We start from the raw sequence: 22,201 nt of genomic DNA, 5'->3' as shown, positions 1-22,201 counted from the left end.
AGGAGTTTTATGAATTTGGTAAGTTCCTGATGTTGGGGGTTCCCCGACGACTCCTCTTGTGAAGTGCCATCGGTGAAAAGTGACAAAATGAAACCGTTGAGGAGTTCCCTAAATCAATGTAGTGGAAAGTACCACGAGCATCAAACTTGAGGAACATATTGACTAATTCAGGTCATACTCGAAGAAACTTATTTCCAGCAATCTGCTGCTAAAGATACATACGCATCAAGTTGACCATCCTGCTCCAAAGTCTATACAAACACTAAGGAAGCATGGAAATGGCCGCAAGACGACGACGACGACGACGATGACTATGAAGATGATGATGGACTAGGAAGTGATCGCAAATGAAGAATCTTAATTAACACAAGCTTTTTCTTCCTACCTGGACGAGTAGTGATTCTCGATGAGATACCAGATTGGAGAGAATGTCTCACTGGTGAAGTCGCCACTCATTCCAGGAAACATTTCTGCCAGTTCTTCTTGAGAAATCTGTTTCTCACTGTGAACACAGGATGATTGTCATTTGGAATCAACTGCATGCTGAAGAATGTTTCTGCACAGCAATTGGTCTCCCTTGGCAACAGTAACAGATCCAGGAAATGAAAATTGGGGTGGGGGTGGGGACAATATATTCCGGTACTTAAAGGGCAATTTCCAGGAAATCACACCCAAAACTCCGCATCATGTTTATTTACACGCAATAACAAGAGCATATACATTTACAGTAATGAACTATAAGGGGACTCGGTAGAGCGCATACCTCCGCCATGTAATGCCTGATCCACGAGAACATATCGAGCACAATACATTTTTTTTAAATATCATGATATATATGTCGTCTTTGGCCCTGTCTCTCAATGGTGAAGAATCACTTTCAAAAATAAATAATTATCGTATCCAGATCCGGATTCGGATCTTCAGCAAAAATCTAATCAGTTCGTCCTTGTCACACACCCAACCTGTCCACAACTTTTTTGAGATATCCTGTACACAAACAAACAGACAGACAGAGAGGGGTGAAAACTTAACCTCCTTCACCTTCAGTGGTGGAGGTAAATAAGACCAATGTTGTGACAAAAGAATGTACAGTTTAGCCCATAAAATTCAATAAAGCACAAATAACTTTCTTTTTTTAATCCATTATTGTACATACATCGAGGAAGCCAATAAAGTGAAGATGACAAAGTTTGAATCTCGGCTTCTTAAAAGATCAATAAATCACTCTTGGAGCTTTCACGGATGATGAAACTCATTTTTGATTATCCTCTAATACAAAAACTCTACAGGAATAGAGACAAGGAATTTAAGCACAACAAATTTGAGCAAAAGTTTATTCTAGAACCATGTCCTTATTACACAGCAAAGAACAGGGCTGACAGGATGGCCGAGACCTAGAGGTACGCACACTCGCCTCGAAGCCGTCTAGCCTGGGTTTGAATCCCGACCCAGCTATAAAATGCCATCTCAGTGTTTCACAGGCAAGGTGATTCATCAATGTGTATGTGTATGTCGTCCCTTGGATGGACGTTAAACAGGTGCTCCGTCTGCAGGCACGAGTTGGCGGATGTTAACGATCCCACGGTGTCCTTCGTGAAGAGTAGGGGAGCCAGCGCCAGCACCATGACCAAATTCCAAATTCCTGCCCTAACTAGCAGAAGACGTTGCATCAGCGGCACAGATGCGTCCCCAGCCAATGATGCTACCCCACAGCCTTGTGCTGCAAATGATGAAAAACAGCATAAAAACACAGATGTTCTGGAAACTTTAACTGCATGCTAAAAACGACGTGGAATTGGTTAAAAAAATAAAATAAAATAAAATAAAATCTCTCAATATATCAATATATCTAAATAAAATAATAATTAAAAAAATATTTTCTTTAATGTAAAAACAGAGGGATGAGATTCAAAAAAACAAAACAAAAAAAAAAACAAACAAGGTAGGGATGACACCACATTACGATGCCACAATACGACACCACAATCCTCTTATGGATTACCATCACGACATGTTATTTTTGTTGTGGGATTGTGATGGATGAAGAAGAAAAAACAATGAAGACTGACACCACATTACAACGCCACAATACCTTTTAACATTTTACTTTTGTTGTGAGATTGTGATGGAACATCGTCAAAAGACATTGTGATGCGAAACAATAAGAGGATTGTGGCGTCGTAATGTGGTGTCAGTCTTCATTGTTTTTCTTCTTCTTCTTCTTCATCCATCACCATCTCAGAACAAAAGTAAAATGTAAAAATATGTGATGGTAATCCATAAGAGGATTGTGGTGTCTTATTTGTGGTGACATTCATCCCTTGTTCAGTTTTTTTTTTGATATTTCATCCCTCTGCTTTTACTTCTTTTTTTTTTAATTTTCTTCTTGTTTCTGCATTTTTTTTTTTAAAGTAATAAAATGCACAATGTTTTATATATTTTGTTATTTTGGTATGGATTAAATCCATGTTATCAAATTCAGCATATGGTATACTAGCATGTATCGGCTTGCTACGCTCGCCTCTCCACACGTCGTTGCAGAGATCGACGTCACAGATTTGCCGTGTTGGCATGATTTACACCAATCACAATACAAACATTTCTTTTGTACAAATTTATTTGTAATATTGGTGAAATTATATTTATTTGAAATTTATTTGAAATATAAAAAGGACAAGTGGTCTAAATGTTCAAGTGGTCTTGACATAAATGGTCAAGTAGGTAATTAATAGAAATATAGTCACACAGTTTCACTGTGATAGGAACATTCCAATAGTACGTAATTTATAGACGTTTGTGTATTCTGCAATTACCGTTCAAGCAGGACGTGATTAATAGGCATATAGTCTTCACGGACTGACGGACGGCTTCACGGCCTCACCATGATTTTTGTTTTTATGTATATGGACTGTATATAGATTCAACCCCTCCACCCCCCCAGTCCCCCCAAGCCTGGCTTTTGGTTCATTCCTCTATGTGGATTACGACATATGCGAAACGATGTGATTATTGTTAAAAAAAAAAAGCTTAAATTTTATACATTTTGTTATTTTGGGATAGATTACATCCATCTATGTTATTATGTTGTTTTAATACTTGTTTCAGTTGATTTGGGGGATGGCTTAGATATGTATCGGTTTTGGAATGGTTCTGTCCGATGTCCATTCCCATCTCCACCCCCCCTCCATCCCCATCTCCACCCCCCCTCCATCCCCCCTCCCCCCACCCTTCACAATCCTGGCGTGTCTTGGTTCAGTCCTCGGGATTACATTTCATATATTTTCCGAATAAAATGATTAATGTTTTATATATTTTTAAATATTGGGTTGCGTGTACTAGCTCAGAGACAAAGTAACTTCCTCAAACTGGAATCACCATCATGGCTTCAGTAGTTTTTGAGGTAGGTCAGGCTACAGTTTTACATTGTTTTGAGAACGGAAGAACAAGGAGAAGAAGTACAAATTTGTGATTCAGCGATCTCTCGTTGTGGTATTATAACGATGTATTCCGGCAAATTTTGAAGTCTTGGTAGTTCTGAAAATGCTCGAGAATAAAAGGTATAGCTATTAAATGCTTATGACTTCACTCTGTAGGAGTTTATGAGCGTATCATTGTGTACACATTTGAATGGGCGGCCATTTTTTCCCGTATCATCCCTCTATATGGCGTACTACCGTACTCCATGATACTGTACCTGGTTTCCTGGTCTTTCATACACTGCCACCAAAAGCAAACAATTATCCGGTAGCACAGCAACTTTTAACGTTTTAATCTCGGGGTCAGCTGATCACTTCTGAAAGGGACTATGACACAATAGCCTACTCTTGTAAAAGACACCATGAGTTCCTTAATGTCCACCAGCAAATGCAGGCAGACAGGACACCGAGATGCATGTCCCATCCAATATTCAGTATGCTACTTGATACAACATCCAACAACAGCCAGGGTAACAGCTTGTCTTGACTGAAATTCAACCCAGACTAATCATCTCCTGGGTATGCTACCTCTGAGCTATCATATCAGCTCACAGTAGTTGGTACTTTAGGAGGTGCATTGATGCATTTGTAAGTTATATGCTGGTTGTGAAAATCTGTTCATGTATGATATCTCTTAATTCGTGCAATCGTCGCGATCGACACTTGGGGCTGATCATAATAAATAAAAGTTAATAAGTATATGCGGGTATTTCGGTGCAGTTTTTCACATGCTCGCTTTATCTGCCATTTTGAGTTCATGGCAAACAAAGCAAATCATAATCTTTTCTATCACACTGAGTTCATTTTTGGCATTCAGAACAAGGATCAGGATTTGGAATCTTGAACTGAAAATCAAAGACAAAGTGAGAATTTTTTGGGGGAAAAAAGCCCCAATTAGTAAAAATTCTGATCATCTCAACCAAGGAAGAAATGTTTTCACCCGTCTGTCTGTTTGCCTGTGAGTAGGATATCAAAAAAAGTTGGTGGACAGGTTGGATGTGTGCCAAGGACTAATTGTTTTGATGTTGAAGATCCAGATCCGAGAATTTATTTTATTATTTTTTTAGCCATTCTTCACCATTGAAAGATGGGCCAAAAAACAATACATGGCATGACATTTCAAAAAATTGGAGATGGATTGTCACAAAAGTTGGAGGATGAGTTGGGTAGGTGACAGTAACAAGCCAATTCAATTTTGGTTCAGGTCCCGATCCAGATCAGGCCTATCTGTACAATACAAAACATAAACTGTTCAGCCTGGCAGAGGTATGCATTCCACGGAGTGCCGTTCTAGTTATGTCTGTTTTGTTATAGGAATAATGTTTGTATTTGGTGTAGGTTTTCTTTCTTTTTCAAACATTTTGGACTCGGGCAATGCTGTATGTGCAATAATAGGCAGTGTGGGTTCTTTCTTGATTGTTGTTGAGAAAATGGGGAGGGGGTAGGGGGCGAATGTAGCTATTACACAAAGGGCGGGAGGGTCTAACCCAAACCTTTTCAATAAATGGGAAAGGGGGTGGTAGTGGGAGGCGTTAGCCCCGCAGTAGGAGTGCTTTAGCCCCCCCCCCAATCTGTGCCTACTTGTTAACCTATTCCACTTGGAGTAACAATCTGACCTGTCCATAAAGATACCCAATGGATTAGTCGGCCTCAGAGAAAGAGGTGATGCAATTTTATTGCGACCGGGCCGCAGGTTTGTGGTAAATTCTTCGAGCCACACGGCAGATGGTTCCAATATGTCTGTACGAGAAGGGGGAAGAAAAGAGTACAATAAAATTCCAGCATCATGAATCACTCTTGGAAAGGGGATCACACGATGACCATGTAGGATTACAAAAGCTTCATCAACAACATGTCATTAAAGACACAAGAAAAGAATGAAGAAAGCAATGAGTGCAAATGATTTCCTTCGTCTGAAATGAAGGTTTCTTTGGAAAAGACATAGCTGGAGGGTCTACCTCACTGAAGGATACCAAAACTTTTACAAATCCACATGATTACAGATAGGAGTGTCAACATCTCCTCAAAAGTATGGCGTCTTTCACAATACAATGCCCTCTTCTGGCAACACACTGGAACTGTAGTCTTACATTCAAATAACATTACACTGGGAATGCAAATCAGAACTGGATATCTTGATATGAGGTCAGCAACCGCTCAAAGGAATAAAACCCCTGCATCCCCTCCCCCCAATCCCCTTTTCCTCGAGAGAGTACAAGAAGACTACAGGGGAGAGGAAGAAGGAGACCGACGTAGAGCAAATAATAGAACAACAAAAGAAAACAAAGGAAGAGGAGATGAGGAAATGAGCACAAAAAAGAAAGGATGCTGAATGTTTATCCTTTGTAAAGAATGCAGCATAGATCTTGGAATGGGACAATTGGAAATCTCGACAATACAGACGGTTAGTTATACGTACCGATCTTAATGAACTTTATCACGCGGAACGTCACAGTGCTGGTACCCTGCCCCCCCGAACGGGTGGTTACGATGATGTCTCCTCGATCATCTTTTGCTGGACCAGTCCTGCAGATGATCTTGCTGTGTGACATCCACTCAGCCGTAAGCAGGCAATTATGGCCACATATTGTGAGGCCTGACGGAGCAAATAAAAAATAAAACCAAATAAATCCTTAGTAAAGTTTTCCTTGCCGTTTCCACTAAATGAAGAAGTTCAAACTTGAACATCACTTTTACATGACACAGTTTCAAAGCAAAGCTCAACTTTGTGAGTCGTGGTGTAAGCCCTCACCAATGAGGTCCTGAGAGCTGGTACCGAGGTTCTCTCCACGGATTGTGACCTTGGTCCAAGGAACCCCTTCCTTCGGTGAAATTCCTGTCACCTGTGGGGCTGGACGTGCCCGAGACATTGTGACTGTGGAAAGATGGCAACAAACCAGTTAATCAAAACCTGAACAAAATAAAAGCCAAGTACGAGTGGACATCAAATGATCATTACTGCTGTGGTGACAGAAGGTCACAGGTCACACGTTGACAAGGAAAGAGAGAAAGAAAGTTTGTTTCTTTTAAGCATTTAAGCTTTTGCTGTAAAAGCCGTGTAAGCAAAGGCCCCCTCCGCACACATGTATCTGCAGCATATTTAAATGCATCCCTTTGCCATTTCACGTCGAATTACTAAGCTCTGCACGACACTGCGATCCTGCAGAAATGAGGCCATTAATCATTTGGATGCTGAAGAATATAGATCTGGGTGGGCCATAGCTAAGGACAAGGAGAATGATGGAAAACTTGCACGAGGGTGAGACCACCCACATAGCAATGGACCACATGGGAATATTCACACTTGTCCCTAAACTCCCTGGGAGTGTGGTGTAGCGGCGGAAGTAGACAATTTGTACGGGTGGGAGGATCCACGACAAGGTGGTCTCTAGTTTTGGCAAATGCTGTGGAAGAAAGGTGGCAGAGAACAAATTCCCACAAAGCAAATTTCTAAAATTAATATTCCGCCAGAAAAGTACACAAGACATGCTGTGCACACAAATGAATTGCGATTTCCTGGGGTTCTATATGCGGCATCACCGACACAGCGGTACGTGGGGAGGGGTGGACGAGATGCGAGAGGGCAGACGCGGGGAATGTCAAGATTGATAACGAATAAAAGCGAGCTAAGATCAGTTATTGGAAGTATCAAAATTGGTATCGATAAATAATCTTGTCTGTGTGACATAATGGATAACGACTCGCTGAACTACCTTGCAGCAAGCAAGATAAATAATGAGTTCCATTGCAAGGAAGTTCAACTCAGGAGGAAGCCATTTGGCCCACCAAGCCCCCACAATGGTTGCCAACCTGTGGTTGTTTGTCCGTGTATACTTTTTAAATGTTCAGCTCCAAACAAGGAAGCAGCACGCAACATTTTTACCTCCACCACGGAAGGTGGACGGAGGTTAGGTATTCACCGGTGTTTGTTACTTGGCGAAATATTTTGCCGAGTATGTTGGCCAGTTTGTCTGTGTCACGGTTTTTGTCCACAGTTTTCAAGCAACCATTGTGAATTTTTTTTGTGCATGTGGGTGACCAGACAAGGACAGCAACGCATACTTTTGGTCAGGATCCCAATCCGGATCTGGATGCAAGAATTTTAAAACCGATTCTTCATCAATGAGAGATAGGGCAAAAAACGATATTGCAAGATATCTCAAAAAGTTGTGGATGGTTTCAGACGGAACTTGGTCTCAACACGTTGGGTGTGTGACAAGGACGAATCACTTCGATTTTTGTGAAGATCAAAATCCAGATCCAGATACGAGAATTTAAATTTTATTTTAAGTGATTCTTCACCATTGAGAGATGGGGCCAAAAACTATTTATAGCACAATATCTCAAAAAAGTTGTGGATGGATTATGACAAAACTAGGTGGATGAGTTAGGTGACAAGAAAAAGCCAATTCGATTTTGGTGAAGGTCCGGATTCAGATCCGACCCATCAGTGGGATACAAAATGTGAATCGTTCAGCCTGGTGGAGGTATGTGCTCTACCGAGTGTCACTATAGTTATTCTTTGGTGTTCCTCAGCCTGAGTTTGCACGATCGCTTTAACCATTACGCCACTGACTATGGTTTAATAATATGATTTTATAATTACCATTATAGCCAACAACTACCGGTGTGTTTCGAGAACTTGTATCAGCAGACCTGGACACTTTAACTTCTTCTCATTGCAGAAAACCCCCACAGTTGAAGGTGGAATTGTAACATTATAATTGTAACCAATTACTACACCCTGCAAGTTAAAAACCAGAAAAGAGCATTTCTTATAGAAACTATCAGCTTGACAAATTGCAAATGTGTGAAAATAAATTGCACACCAAATGATTTTGCCGAAGATAGTACAATGGTACCCATAATTGTGACAGCGTTGGATCAATGCCATTAAATAGAATGAATAGTCCCAAGTAGGACAGTCGCTTGTCTCCGAATGGAGGGCAGTCGTAATGGAGCTGCATAAGGTGATGAGGAGGGTCTTAAGATTTTTAGATCCTCGTGGAGGATCTCTAAGCCTTACTCACGTTGTTGTTCATCTTCTTGTGGACTTTTTTGTTTCACAGCCTACAGTTTTCATCGAAACTTCCTGAAACTTGGCATATACATGTAAAAATACCCTGCGCAGACAGTAACCATCTCAGATTTTGAAAATTCCTCCGAGAAAAATAGTTATGACGTCAAAATATCTCCGCTAATGGAAATCGCCTAAAAAATTATCTCAAACTCGGCAAGCTTTTTGAGTTCTGTTTGCGGGAATCGAACAGGGCATTAGCAGAGATGGATTACCGCACATATGATACATCACTATGACGTCATATCAATTTTTATGCCGTCATTCCTATTTTTTGACATTTTTTTGTTTCACAACCCAGAGTTTTCATCGGATCTTCGTGAAACTTGCCATGTATATGCAGAGAGCCCACGCGCAGGCACTAACCATCTCAGATTTTGGAAATTCTTCCGAGAAAAAAAGTTGACGTCATAATATCGCCGCTAATGAAAATCGCCAATACCATTATCTCCGAAACTCGGCAAGCTGTTTGAATTTTGTTTGCGGGAATCAAGCCGGGCATTAGCACAGATAATTTATCGCAAACCTGATACATGACAATGACGTCATATTCGTTTTTATGACGTCATCATTAAGAGGACGAGGATCTTAGCTCATTCGAGCTTGTTTTTAATAGTATGTAATTGATACATCAACTCACTTTGTGTGTGGACAGACAGACAGACAGACAGGCCGACCCAAATGATACCCTCTCCTCTGGTGAGGGTAATTAAGAGGTTAAATTAAAAGATTTAAATTAAACAATGAAACATCTTGTGAGATGATGGAATCTCACAATATGTTATGGACATACAAACATTGATTACATTTTGAGTTAATTAGCTAATTATCTCACCACCTGGGTGTAAATTAACAAGGGCTCCATTAGTTTTTGCACATTGACGTCATGAATCATCGTGCCGAGTTTCAAAACTATCTGTTGAGCCGCCTCGAAGGAGTAGGGGAAAAAAACAAAAAAATGTTAATGGACCTATTGCCGGAAGGACTGACTGATGGACATCGTTGTGGCTTTAACAGCTCTTCTCGACTTTGTCGTCAATGAGCTAAAAACAAAAAGGTCTCTTTCCTAACGAAAGCCTTCAGTGAAGACCTATCTATAGAAGCATTATAAAATCTTCCTGCAGGTATGTTTTCACTAAATATATCGAATTGGAATGTGAGAACCATATCTAGAGGAAATTTTAAAATATACAATTACATATATATATATATATATATATATATATATATATATATATATATATATATATATATATATATATATATATATTCCATCCAACACCTTGATGGTTTACTGAACAACCTTCTTCGACAATGAAGCTGATCAGGGGCATGCAGTAAAAAGAAAACAAACAAAGAAACATTCCTTTTTTAAAAACTCTCAGTGTCATGAAACCCCAGGTGACTTCAAGGAATGCTTCCCATTGGCTATCACTCGTAGATCACAAAATACAAGTGGTTCTGGATAAAAAGACCCTGGCAAAAAACATCTAAAGTTCAATTACTGCAGAACAATGCGGAAACATATTCGGGGAATGACGTTAATCAACCTTATTTCTGTGTATATATTGGACTCTGACGTTCCCATATTCATCTGTTTTTTTGGAAAATCGTGACTTTGTTCAAGGCAGCAGACGGGCTGAAGAGGCAGACGGAGACAGACGGAAACAAACGGGCTGAGAACGGTAATCGTAATTTATACGTTAAGGTAACAGAAGCAATTATCACAACGTTAGGAAAGAGAACAAGGTATGGATAGTTTATTCTTGATGTGAAGCAGTGAATGTAAAGGCCTTATAAAGACACATACGTAGGTGTTAGATTTGAATACAATATTTTAAAATGGCAAAAGTCAAAAGTTCAGAATTTAAGTTGCACATCGTTGTAGTGTCACCTTGAGATGCACGAACGTTCACAAGTAACACTGTCCTGCATAAAAGAATGAACTAAGAAGTGTAAACAATTCCCATGGCCTCTTCCTTTTAACTGTAGCCTAATCATAGTACCAAGGACCAAGCTACGATGGGATTTGGGAGCCAAAGAGCATGGAGGACAGAGGCGGGAGGGGGTGGGGAGAAAGCCAGTGAGAGCAAGGGAACCAAAACAGGGCCGACTAAGTAAACGTGTCAGGGTGTGACACAGCGCAGAGGCCCTCGTGGATGAGCAGCTGGCTGGCAATGGCTCCACGGTCATTAATCGTGGGCCCTGGGCAAATGCTTCACAACCGCTTGTCAAGCGAAGGGTGGAGAGAAAAGGCAAGTAAAAAAAGAAATAGACCTCTTGAACACCATTTTACTTGTGGCTTTACCCAAATACCAGACGAACATGCTCGTTCACTACTTTGTGATGGATTGCTGAACTGACCCGATGGTAGGAATGAGATCCGTGTCACTGCTAAGGAAGGTAATGAACAACTTCGAAACCATGGAAGAAAAGAAAACTGAAGAATTTGAGATTGTAAACAGTAGGGGGAGAAATGCAAACGCAACATTTACTTTCCGATCCAGATATCTGACGGAACAACATCCCAAGCCAAGGACAGTAACCACGAGCGCGTCCGTCCTCTCTTATGGGGGATTGTCACGCGACATCATAAGCGCATTTGAATGAAGTTCAGGATTGTGTTTTCGTTCGTTCAGTTACAATGGCAGAAAAGTTGCATTCTCTTTAAATTTAAACTAATAGGATAAGATTTTTTTTTTAATAATTCAAGATCTGGAAATCAGGACCAGACCTAGTAACCACATCTGGCCACTAGAGGGAGGTACTCAGTTACTCGTTTAAGTCTTCAATCACCGTTATGCTAAGAAGACCAATGATGTCTGTTGTTGGGTGCTCAGTTATTTCCTGTGGTGCAGTAAACTGGTGTCCATGTCCAAGAGCACCCAACGTCAAAAAATGGACACCAGGGACATTAATGTGTGCTTGGAAGACTTTTGAATAAACTTCATATGCCTGTGTTTGTACGAGTACTGCGAGACAACGATAAGTGATATTGATGCATTTTCTTTCGTACATTTTTTCAATGATTGATTAGTTATTTATATGTGCTACATTTTGGATCTGCCTGTATTCATCCTATCTTAACAAAGGAGGGAGAGGATGTTAGATTGAACGAGAGTGAAATCGATGGTGTGCCATCGCAACTAGGGTTCGGGTTCGGGTTAGGGTTAGGGTTTGTTAGGGTTAGGGTTAGGGTTAGGTTTCTTCAACCTAAAGCAAAGTTGAAAGATGGCAAAATGTTCCACCAAGAATGACCCAATATCAAATTGAGTTAATTTTTCTTCTATTTTGATCCCTGTGATGCCAAGTCCCACCCCCTGTGGCATGAACCAGGAGTGAAATCTTTTTTTGTTACATATTTCATGTGTCTGCCAATGTTGATTGCATGTACAAAGTTCCATCAAAAAATGCTTTAAAATGTGCTCGTTGTTGCATTTTTTGGTATTTGACCTTTTGACCCCACCCAAAGGAGCGGGGCCAAAAATTTTACTGCTTTCGCACCTTCGTGCCATGTGGTGATCATAACTACCAAGTTTTGTAAATTTCTGCCCAACTGTTTAGGAGGTAGCGTGATGGATGGACAGACAGACAGCCGATTACAATATCCCCCTGTCTTTTTTCAAAAAAACGGTAGTATCTGAAACCACAGAAGCCGATTCACACATTGCAGCTGAGCTTGCAAATAAATAAATAAATAACGATAATGATTGAAAACACGATTTCTTCATGTGATCAAGTGATAATGATAATAATCAAAGCGATATTCTGATGGATTTTTCCGATATGCAGCGAGAAAGATGATAAGCTATTAAACTGGATAGAGTAAGTGGTAGTTTGAAACCTGTCCTGTTTTGAAACCTGTCGTGAATACTGATTTTGAGGCAATCTATTAATTATTATATATGCAAAGGTTTGGGGTCGTTAAATTGAGAAAAGGAAGAGAAGGAAGGATAATTGGGTGAGAGAAAGGAGGGCAAGGGAGGAGTGGGAAGGGAAGGGATAAAAGGTTGCTGTTGGGATGAGATCATAATAAGTTGAGGGAAGGTAAAGGGATACAGGGAGCATACAGGGGGGTAAGGAGGGGGAGGAGGTCAACAATTCCATCATATATTTGTGGACTAATGAATATATGGCTCAAAAAGTAGTATAATAACCAATTTAACATCTAACAAAGAGAACATGGATGTGAAAAAGTACCAAATTAAATCAGAGCTGAACGGTCAGACAAACAAGATAACTGTGTAATTTTAGAGTGGTAATACTCCATAATGATTTCATTAAGTGATGTCATATCTTCTGGGATGAGAGTCCATTTGATGCATCGTTCCACTCTCGATCCATACAGTCCGGCAAGTCACATATAAGATGTCAGTGCACTCACGTGGGGTCAACATCTAAATGCATTGCTCTTTGCTCTGCACAACATATGACGAGCTGGGGAGACGAAACGGCGTGCACATGGTTCACAGCATTCAAGGCAAAGTTGTATTTTTATTTTTTTTTACCTCAAGGTTAGTAGTTACTGTTCTTTAATGTGAAACGCAATGTAGTTGGATAGTGTCACCAAATCCTAAGGATCTTTAATATGTTGTTGCGGTTCTGGAAACCGCATGCCTCCAAGGCAATGGCATCCATCATTCAGTGGTCCCCAGACAGTTATTTCATAAATATACGTACAGTTAGACCTTTCCCTCATGTCTAATGGGTCAAAAGGGACAAAGTGTGTTGTGTGGATCTCATAGTTAGGTCTGATTATATATCTAACTTCATTCCTACTCTTATTTCTGAAATAAATCAAAGCAGGCACTGCACTCAGACGGCCGCCTGTAAAAACTGCAGCAATACCCTACACTTTAAGAATGTGTCTTCGCGAAGGCCAACCATAGAAGCAAACAATAAACAACCACCACCCACTGTTCAGGACGCACACGGCACATTCATTTCAACCCATTTCTGCATCCAATAATGATATCCAATCCTTTCCTTCAATTCATGACACAGACCAAGGCCAGCACCGCACACACCAACGCTTGTGATAAATAAACGCATGCTTGATGGCGGGCGGACCCGTGTGTCACCGCATGATAATTTATCATTGCACAGAACGGGGCACGAATAGCACACATCTTCATTCGGGTCTGCGCGCTGATTACAATGGCATCTTATCATCGCATTGTATGGGACGCGCATGGTGCACATCTTTTTTCGGGTCTGCGCACTGGTTCATAACGGCGTCTTACCATCGATCTTCGCTCACCACCACGGCCACAAATGTCTCCTGCGGACGGCAGATATCCTCCCGCACCTCTGCCGCCGCGATACAGCTATTTCCAAGCAGAGGCATGCTGTATGGCCCAGATCGCTCAGGCCGCATGGTGTACGGACGAAGCAAGGCGATTAATGTCACGGGGTTCGAAGCGAGACGATTCCGCAGCTCAGACATGTCTTGCCGGATGTAAAGTAAGGCCGCTTCCAGTCATGACAGTCGGGTCGAGTGGTGGCCTGGGCCCAATGGGAGCACCCGATTTGGATGACGACGCATCGCTTCAGGGTGGTGCCCCGCCCTGCACCGCAGGGACTACAGAGGATAGACCACGAAGCTGTCCAGAGTTGTGTCGTGGTCATCCTTGTCTTCCTTGCCTGGCTTTGGATTGGTCTCTGCGTGCGCCTGCTGCCCAGTCTTCTTCTTCACACACTCGTCGCCTTCTCCACCCACCCGCCTGCTGCTGACACTCCGCCCACTCACTCTGACTCCATCTTCTCCACCCACTCGCCACTGGCTCCACCCACTTGCCGATGGCTCCACCCAAAGTCCCTCCCTCACGCCTGACGGTCGCGCTCCTTCTCTGGATTGGCGCAGATGCTTTGCTGCATAGTAGCCAAGCAGGGGACGCGCGCCAACAATGGAGGGATTGTCCAGCAGAGCACCCCCCCCCCCCCCCAACGTACTGGGTGGCACGGTCAGTCAATTGTGCAAGGTATTACGAGACTGTTAGCCTCATCTCCTCTTCTTTTTGCTCATTATCTCTTCGTCATCGGTGTGTGTGTGTGTGTGTGTGTGTGTGTGTGTGTGTGTGTGTGTGTGTGTGTGTGTGTGTGTGTGTGTGTGTGTGTGTGTATCATGGCGCCTGTCCTCGCTTAAGAGTTAAGATTGCAGAAGAATTATATCGGTATAAGTCTGCTCTGTGTCTGCTTTTGTAGGTTGCTTGTTTTATTGTGCACCACACTTTTCTTTCTGTCTCGACTTACACACAACAATAATCTACCTTCACTGTGCCACAATTTTTCCTCGCCTGCCTGTAATAAATCCTAATGTAGAAATGTTCCCAGCTCGTTTTTGTCTTTTCTTCTATTGATCCAGCATGGTCCGTATCCTAGCCAAGCCGGGACTTTATTCCCAATGATCCATTCCTTTTAGCCGGTATGTCCTTGGCAGTATTACTCGGCTACATCTGATCCAGTTCAGACAAGGCGTACCAGGGGCGTGTCCCCCGGTAATTAGGTCACGTGATTATTTTTAGGTAACCTATATTAGACGGAGGCCCCCAAGTCACGTGGTTGAGTTATTGGCATTTAGGGTTGGTTAGTGACCCGCCGCGTCACGGAGTTATCCGTGTGCTAAGGCCTGCGATTACGTGGAGTCTGGTGGGAACCCGAAATAGCTTCCCTCCCTCGTGGTCTTCTCACTCAAGCCCTGGCTGCAACAATATCAATGTCCAAACTGGCAGGCAGATGAACTCCAAACCTGCGGATATTTTCAGGTAAGGCACAGGCGATAAATGGAGCACTCTGGCACGGCACTGTACAAAGCAAAACAACTGATGATTGGTTGTTCTTCTACCCTATCCACTGTGCTTTCACATTTAGATATGTATTATATACTCTGAGAGACAACATTCATAACAGTCCCTCTTCAAACTGCTTGCAATTGTAAATAATTTGGCTGAGGAAAAGCAAAGCGAGGTCAAGCCGTCTTTTCCTGCTCCATGAAACACTGCAACCCATGCCTGCAGAAAACTGATTTTTTTTTTTGGAAGGCCGGCTGCATTCACTATGCAATCACCACGTTGCATTGTATGACGCCAGCTTTTACAATTGCACACATCTCTTATTCAGTCGACTTGGTTGTGGTATGATTTTGAAGGTCATAAAATACAAGTTGATTAATCTTACCTTCATGTGGGAAAGGAGGTGGACAGAGCGCACTGCACAAGTGCAAGCACATCGACACTTGCCACTAGAGTGCCACTACACACTCACGCCCAAATTTTCAGAGCCTAAACGAAAAACACATATATATATATATATATATATATATATATATATATATATATATATATATATATATATATATATATATATATATATATATATATATATATATATATATATATATATATATATATATATATATATATATATATATATATATATATATATATATATATATATATATATATATATATATATATATATATATATATATATATATATATATATATATATATATATGAAAAAGCAAGAATCTGGAATCAATTTCCTGCAATTTTCCAGGAAATTATTTACCGAGAATAAACGAACTTTGATTTGTTTGGCTTTCTTTTGTTTATTTTACCCTCGCCAAAGGAGAGGATACTGCATTTGGGTCCGTTTGTTTCTCTGTTTGTTTGTCTGCCAGAACTTTCGTGTTTTTCTCCACAACCGCTTGTCAGATCGAGACTAAATTTTCACCATTGGTGCGCCCATTCATGTAGAATGTTATAATGATAATTATGACGTCATAGGTCACGTATTATGCGAGCCATGTTGGAAAAATGGAAAAAAAAAACGTTGGGCCTGTGTATCTGAAACTGCAGAAAGGAAAAAATTGAAACTTGGCACACAGCAAGTACTCCTCATGGGGCATTCCATGTCAAGTGTACACACCCTCCTGACACATACCTCATTTTCTCCCCATATGTTGGTCATTTATTCACTTGGGTGAAAAAACTCAAAATACCAACTTTTAGACCTATGGGCCCATCGGGGCCCATTCTCGCCCCCCCCCCCCAATTTGGGTGCCCCCGGCTACCCCACAATCTTCCCGAGGCCATATCACAGGTTGTCGTGGTCCGATTTGGCTGATCTTGGTATGAAAATGCTCGTAAAAGCGAGATCTTTCGAATCGCGTAAAGTAAAATCACTCCAAAACAGCAATTCAAAAAGTTATATTTTGGGGCGCCCTTTGACCTTGGGCCCCCGCAACCCAGCCAAACCGATAGTCCCGATTTTTTCGTGTGAGAATACCCCTTCATATACTCCAACACCTCAGCATAAATGAAAATGGGATCTCAATGGGTTCAAGTGTGATGATGGTTTTATTTTTTGGGGACTCGGGTGCTGGACACACAATATGCCACAATACATAGTACAATATTTGAACACAAGATTTCCAATACACTAAATCAGTATATTGTACATACATTTTCCACATGCACATGCAGGAACTGGAAGCGATACTCGTATGAGTAAGAGTTTTTCCTGGCATATTATAGTCAATATTTTTTGCCAACCAATGTTATATTTGACAGCTGTGTTTCTTTTTACTGTTTGTGTGGGTTCTACCTGTAGCAGTTTTTGGTTCTATGGAAAGAAGTACATCAGAAATGTCTAAAATGCAGTGATCTTCATTGTCAGGAAAAAATAAACTATTTGTGGCCCCGTTTGGATGAAGAAAATTCACTTTCACTTCATGAGTGTCCTGAAAGGCTTCCATGATGCAGGCAAGCCACCATTTTCCATCATAGTGCACTGTGACATAACCTGAGAGTTTCCCGTTAAAAGTTGGTGTAGATTTTGAAATACCTGACTCGATACGGTGTTCCTCGCGAAGGCTGAATTTGCGGACTTGAAGAGCAGTTTCAGAAATAGGGATGAAAGCATGAAGTTTTTGAGTTCCAGCTTTGGTTTTGGCCGTTTTTAACCTTTCTTCCAGATTTCGTTCTTCCTCGTCATACGTTCTTGGATCCCGTAACCGAACTTCCTTTCATTCAAACCATTTTCAGCAAAGGCGAAAAGATCTTTTGGAGAAATAATTTGACTGTCGTAAGGTCTACGCAGGCTCTCACGTGTTGCTTCTCGTTTGACTGGACTCCCCACTCCATCTGAAGGGCCCTTGCCATGACTTGTGGCAATAAAAATGCCATTCTGCGTCAATACCATACTCTGATTTGTGACGACATTGGTTTATGAAGGCTTTGCAATTCTTATATTGGCCCTCGCAACCGTCTGAGAAATAGTAAAGCTTCTTTACATTTCCAAAGCTATATTTCAAGTGTTCAATGAGCATTCTTTGGAAGAGGTGGACTGAGACGACGTCGTGAGTATTGCATTCTGATATAATCGTGAACGAATCGTGGTTTAATTTGCTATCGTCCGATTTGAAATAGTAAACCCAGGGGTGAATTGTCGCTTGAGAGCAGCTCCAATGGAGCTCAGTTCAGATCTGTCGGTGGATGTCCACCGGTTAAACTGAATTTCATCAATATCCTCCAGTTCATAAGCACTCAGTAGCTCGGTTTTGAAGTCTTCAATTGATGGGCAACTTTCACAAGTTCTGAAATAACATGCCGGTTGTGCTTGGTTCCAAACTATGTGTGCTATCACATGATGATAGCAAGGAAGTTTGGCTATCGGTGGCATTTTGGAACCAAACATCATGAGTTTCACATTTTGATGTATCGTACATACACATACACTGTGTGTACCGCCGGAACCCGCCAGGACACACTCCGAGGGACGGAGCATGGCGAACTTCGCGAATCCAACTTTCAAGCCAGGGTTCTTCTCTTTGAATTTCTGAAACGGTTCCTTGAGATTGTTTAAGTACCAGGCGCTTTTGAATTTTGTCTTTTCCATGTTCATTCCTGACCACCACACATTCCTTTTTCCCGGCATTATTCGGCTGACTTCATCACTTCGGTAAAATTCGGTTACGGTGGATTTCACTTCGTCAGGCAATATTTTACCCTGTTTGGGATTTGGAGATGATAGCATACCATTTTCTTTCTCTAAATTTTTGGCTTGCACAGCCATTCTGTGGGAGCAACTGAATTCACTCATCATCCCTCTGATGCTCATATTCCTAGAAAGTACTGTCAGTATACGTATTTGCTCTGAACGGCTCGAAACAACGTATTTTTCTTTCAGGCTTTTGATCACCTCTGGCATGCAGTTTTCATCACATTTTGATGCTGTATTTTGTGTTTTCTCCGCAGTGCTTGGTCCAGCAACTAGTTATAATTTCTTTCGTACAGAATCTTCCACTTCGCTTTTCAGGAACGTACCCTGGGTTCCTTTCCACCTTTCGTTTGTCGAATGGGCTTTCGCCTATCATCGATAACGACTGGTTTAATAGGTCAACTTCTGCTTCTCGCTCAAAAACCCCCTTGTCCTCATGTCGAAATAGATTCTGCAATGCCTTTGATTGTACCTTCTGATGATAATTTTGAACTGGTCGAAGATGATTCTTCAATACGCGCTGGTGACAACTGAGAAAGTTTTTGTCTGCACGAAGTACAAAGTTTGTCATCTTTTTTCACCTTTGAAGAAAATTTCATCAACATATCATTTGACACATTGCGAAGATCTTTTCGTTGTTTCGTTTTATGGCAGCTGAACGGATCGCAACAGTATTTTCGGAACTCCTTTCGATCTTCAGTCGACATGCTTACTGCAAAATATGCAAAAACTGCGATTATCCCATTTATAACTTAATTCGATGATGGTTATACAAAAAATGTACACTTAAAAATCAATAGACACAATAGGAAGAACAATTTTTCGCAAATGATGCAAAATACATACATACATATATATATATATATATATATATATATATATATATATATATATATATATATATATATACACACAAATATATATATATATACACACAAATATATAATAGTCTAGAGATGATGATTGTCAATTTCAGACATAACGTCGCCTGCCAGCAGGTGACGTCATTGGAACGATGACGGCAAACGTCGCCCAATGTCGAATCAAGAATTAGTGATATGTGGACCCCGAACAATAAAACCATCATCACACTTGAACCCATTGAGATCCTATTTTAATTTATGCTGAGATGTTGGAGTATATGAAGGGGTATTCTCACACGAAAAAAATCGGGATCATCGGTTTGGCTGGGGGGCGGGGGCCCAAGGTCAAAGGGCGCCCCAAACTATAACTTTTTGAATTACTGTTTCAGAGTGATTTTACTTTACGCGATTCGAAAGATCTCGCTTTTACGAGCATTTTGATGCCAAGATCATCCAAATCGGACCAGTACAACCTGTGATATGGCCACTGGAAGATTGTGGGTCAACGGGGGGCACCCAAATTTGGGGGGGGGCTAAAATGGACCCTCAGGTCTAAAAATTGACACATAATGTTTTACCGTGGATACAAACACTTGCACAAAAAAAAGAGTGAAATCTGAGACGATGTGTCAAAATTTCGCTGAAAAATGTGTGCACTTGACATGGAACGCCCCTCATGGGGAATGAGTGCGATTTTTGTATGACATCATAGGTGCCTTTGTTATAATGTCATAATTATATATGTAGAACGCTACATCCAATCAGTATGAAAATTGAGCGTTATCTAGGGACAAAATGGTCCACATAAATTTTTTTGATGATACCATCAGTCACGTGATTCGGCAGCCATATTGTTTTTTTGGTTTTTTTTAAACCTTCAAAAATCTACTTCTCTGAAATGGCTGAACCAGTCATCACTGCCAGCAGAAGTGGCAGTTCTAATTATGTCTCTTATTAATTACGTAACACACCAGTACACAAACGCCAAACAAAAAAAGTCCTGCCGAGGGTCTGCAATCTCTGATTGCTATTTTTTCTTTTTGTTCGTTTGATTTGTTTGTTTGGAACTTGGGCTCAATAAAATTAGGCTTGCACCATCTCCAATCTCTGTCATCGGTGGCATGTCAGCCGTGTGACACAATTGCTGCCGGTGTGGCACAACAGACAGCACAGAAGACTAGAACAGCACTTGGTAGAGCACATAGTTTCACCTCTCACGCTTATTCTGAACAAAAATGCCATTGTTCACGGAACACGACGCCACTATTATGGCTCGCATACCCGTATCATCCATGCACCATATTATGTCACATATATTGCCATTATCAATAGTTTTATTGATTATTAGGATATTTAACGACCACTTTTGTGCTCATTCAAGCTAAATTGTGTCAATCAAGGTGAAAATGAAAAAATTTCAAACGATATTCTTCATGGCTCGATCATATTGTTGTGGCGCCGGGGTCACGTGGTACTATGAGGGGGGAGATATCCCTGGTTTCTCCCCGGACCCACTGGGAATCGCAGACTGTCGCACAAGAATAAGTTTGTTTCGTGGTGGGTCGCTAATCGACCATGAACACCAATAATTTGACCACAGGACCGATCGTCCTCCGCCTGACTCCCATTTAATGAGGAACACGTGGTCGCATTATCAGGGAATCGTGCCCTCGATGCGTACTTGCGTTACTTACTGAATCAGATGCAGCTGAGCGGAGCTGCCAAGTACGCACTGGCTAAAAAGTAGATTTGGGGGGATAACTTTCCGGCTATGTTGTGGTGCAGACTATGCTGGACCATTGGAGGAAAAGACAAAAACGAGTTGGGTATATTCATTATAGGCACGTATATTTTACCGAAGTGAGGAAAGTTATGTGGCACATTATGGGTTTATTCACAAATGTACAGTAGGGTAAAGCAGGAAATTTATGGCTACGACAAAAGAAATGCAATACTCACGAAAGAAGATACAGTGCAGAGATATCCCAAAAAACTTAGAAAGTCTTAAATTACACTGTACATGGCAGGTGCCATCACACCACACACACCCGAGGAAAATTAGAGATAGCCCAGAGAGATGAGAGGCAGTTGAGGACTAGCAACCACGTGGTACCTGGCACGGACCGGCACAACCCAAACACTTAGGAAGGGGGAGGAGGGAGGAAAACTGAAGGTATCTATGGTGTGGGAGAGATGTGCAAATGTAGCGCAGCATGTCGTGTGGTGTGGTCTAAGAGGAAAGTGTGAGAGGTGCAAGTCTGTTAGGCCTCTCTGAAAAGAACGATTGTTCGAGACTTGTCGTCGCCGATTGCTCTTGTGCGTCCACAGTGGACAAGAGATAGACGGGAGAGAAGATGCACAAGAGAAAGACCTTAACGGAGTTGTGTATGAATCTGCAAGTATAAATGTTAGCTGCTGGATGCAGCTGAACACTGAGCATCGATGACCCGGGGGTGGTCCTGGCCCGTTCTGACAATCACTTGCTGCTCCGCCCTCTCCTCTCGGTCACGCTAACTTGTGGCGAGATTCACTCAGACGCTGGAGAGCTCTCGCATGACCACCTCGAGAAGTGAAGTCTGTTGCAGTCCCCCGATATCTCCTTAAATCTGGCGATATCTCTGATTGCAAGCTGAATTGCGACTTTAATGGGCCCCCGAGCAAGGGAGGAACTAAAAATTGGATTAAACGATGCTGTAAGCATTTCTGAGCTCCCCCATTGGCACACAGCAGTCGCCCCGCACCGTACCCACGCCCCGCTCGGCTTCGGAATCGAAAATGGTTTA

General features: G+C 41.6%; 1 protein-coding gene across 2 annotated transcripts in view; it reads right to left on the bottom strand.

The window, feature by feature from the left end:
- EXOC2 (exocyst complex component 2) overlaps positions 1–22,201 on the bottom strand; it is a 174,388-nt gene that overhangs the window by 133,212 nt on the left and 18,975 nt on the right. For both annotated transcript variants that reach the window (XM_085877168.1, XM_085877169.1), the window contains exons 2-5: positions 6,229–6,351; positions 5,896–6,072; positions 5,093–5,216; positions 386–502 (exon numbers count right to left, since the gene is read on the bottom strand). In XM_085877168.1, coding sequence (XP_085733294.1) covers positions 386–502; positions 5,093–5,216; positions 5,896–6,072; positions 6,229–6,346 — 536 coding nt within the window. In that variant the 5' untranslated portion in view covers positions 6,347–6,351. The remainder of the gene's footprint in view (positions 1–385; positions 503–5,092; positions 5,217–5,895; positions 6,073–6,228; positions 6,352–22,201) is intronic.

This window comes from Eptatretus burgeri, chromosome 4, assembly GCF_056783735.1.
Source record: "Eptatretus burgeri isolate ZD-2024b chromosome 4, Ebu_testis_v1, whole genome shotgun sequence".
Lineage (NCBI taxonomy): Eukaryota > Metazoa > Chordata > Myxini > Myxiniformes > Myxinidae > Eptatretus > Eptatretus burgeri.
The sequence above is the reverse complement of the archived record's forward strand: the minus strand, read 5'-3'. Positions and strand labels throughout refer to the sequence as shown.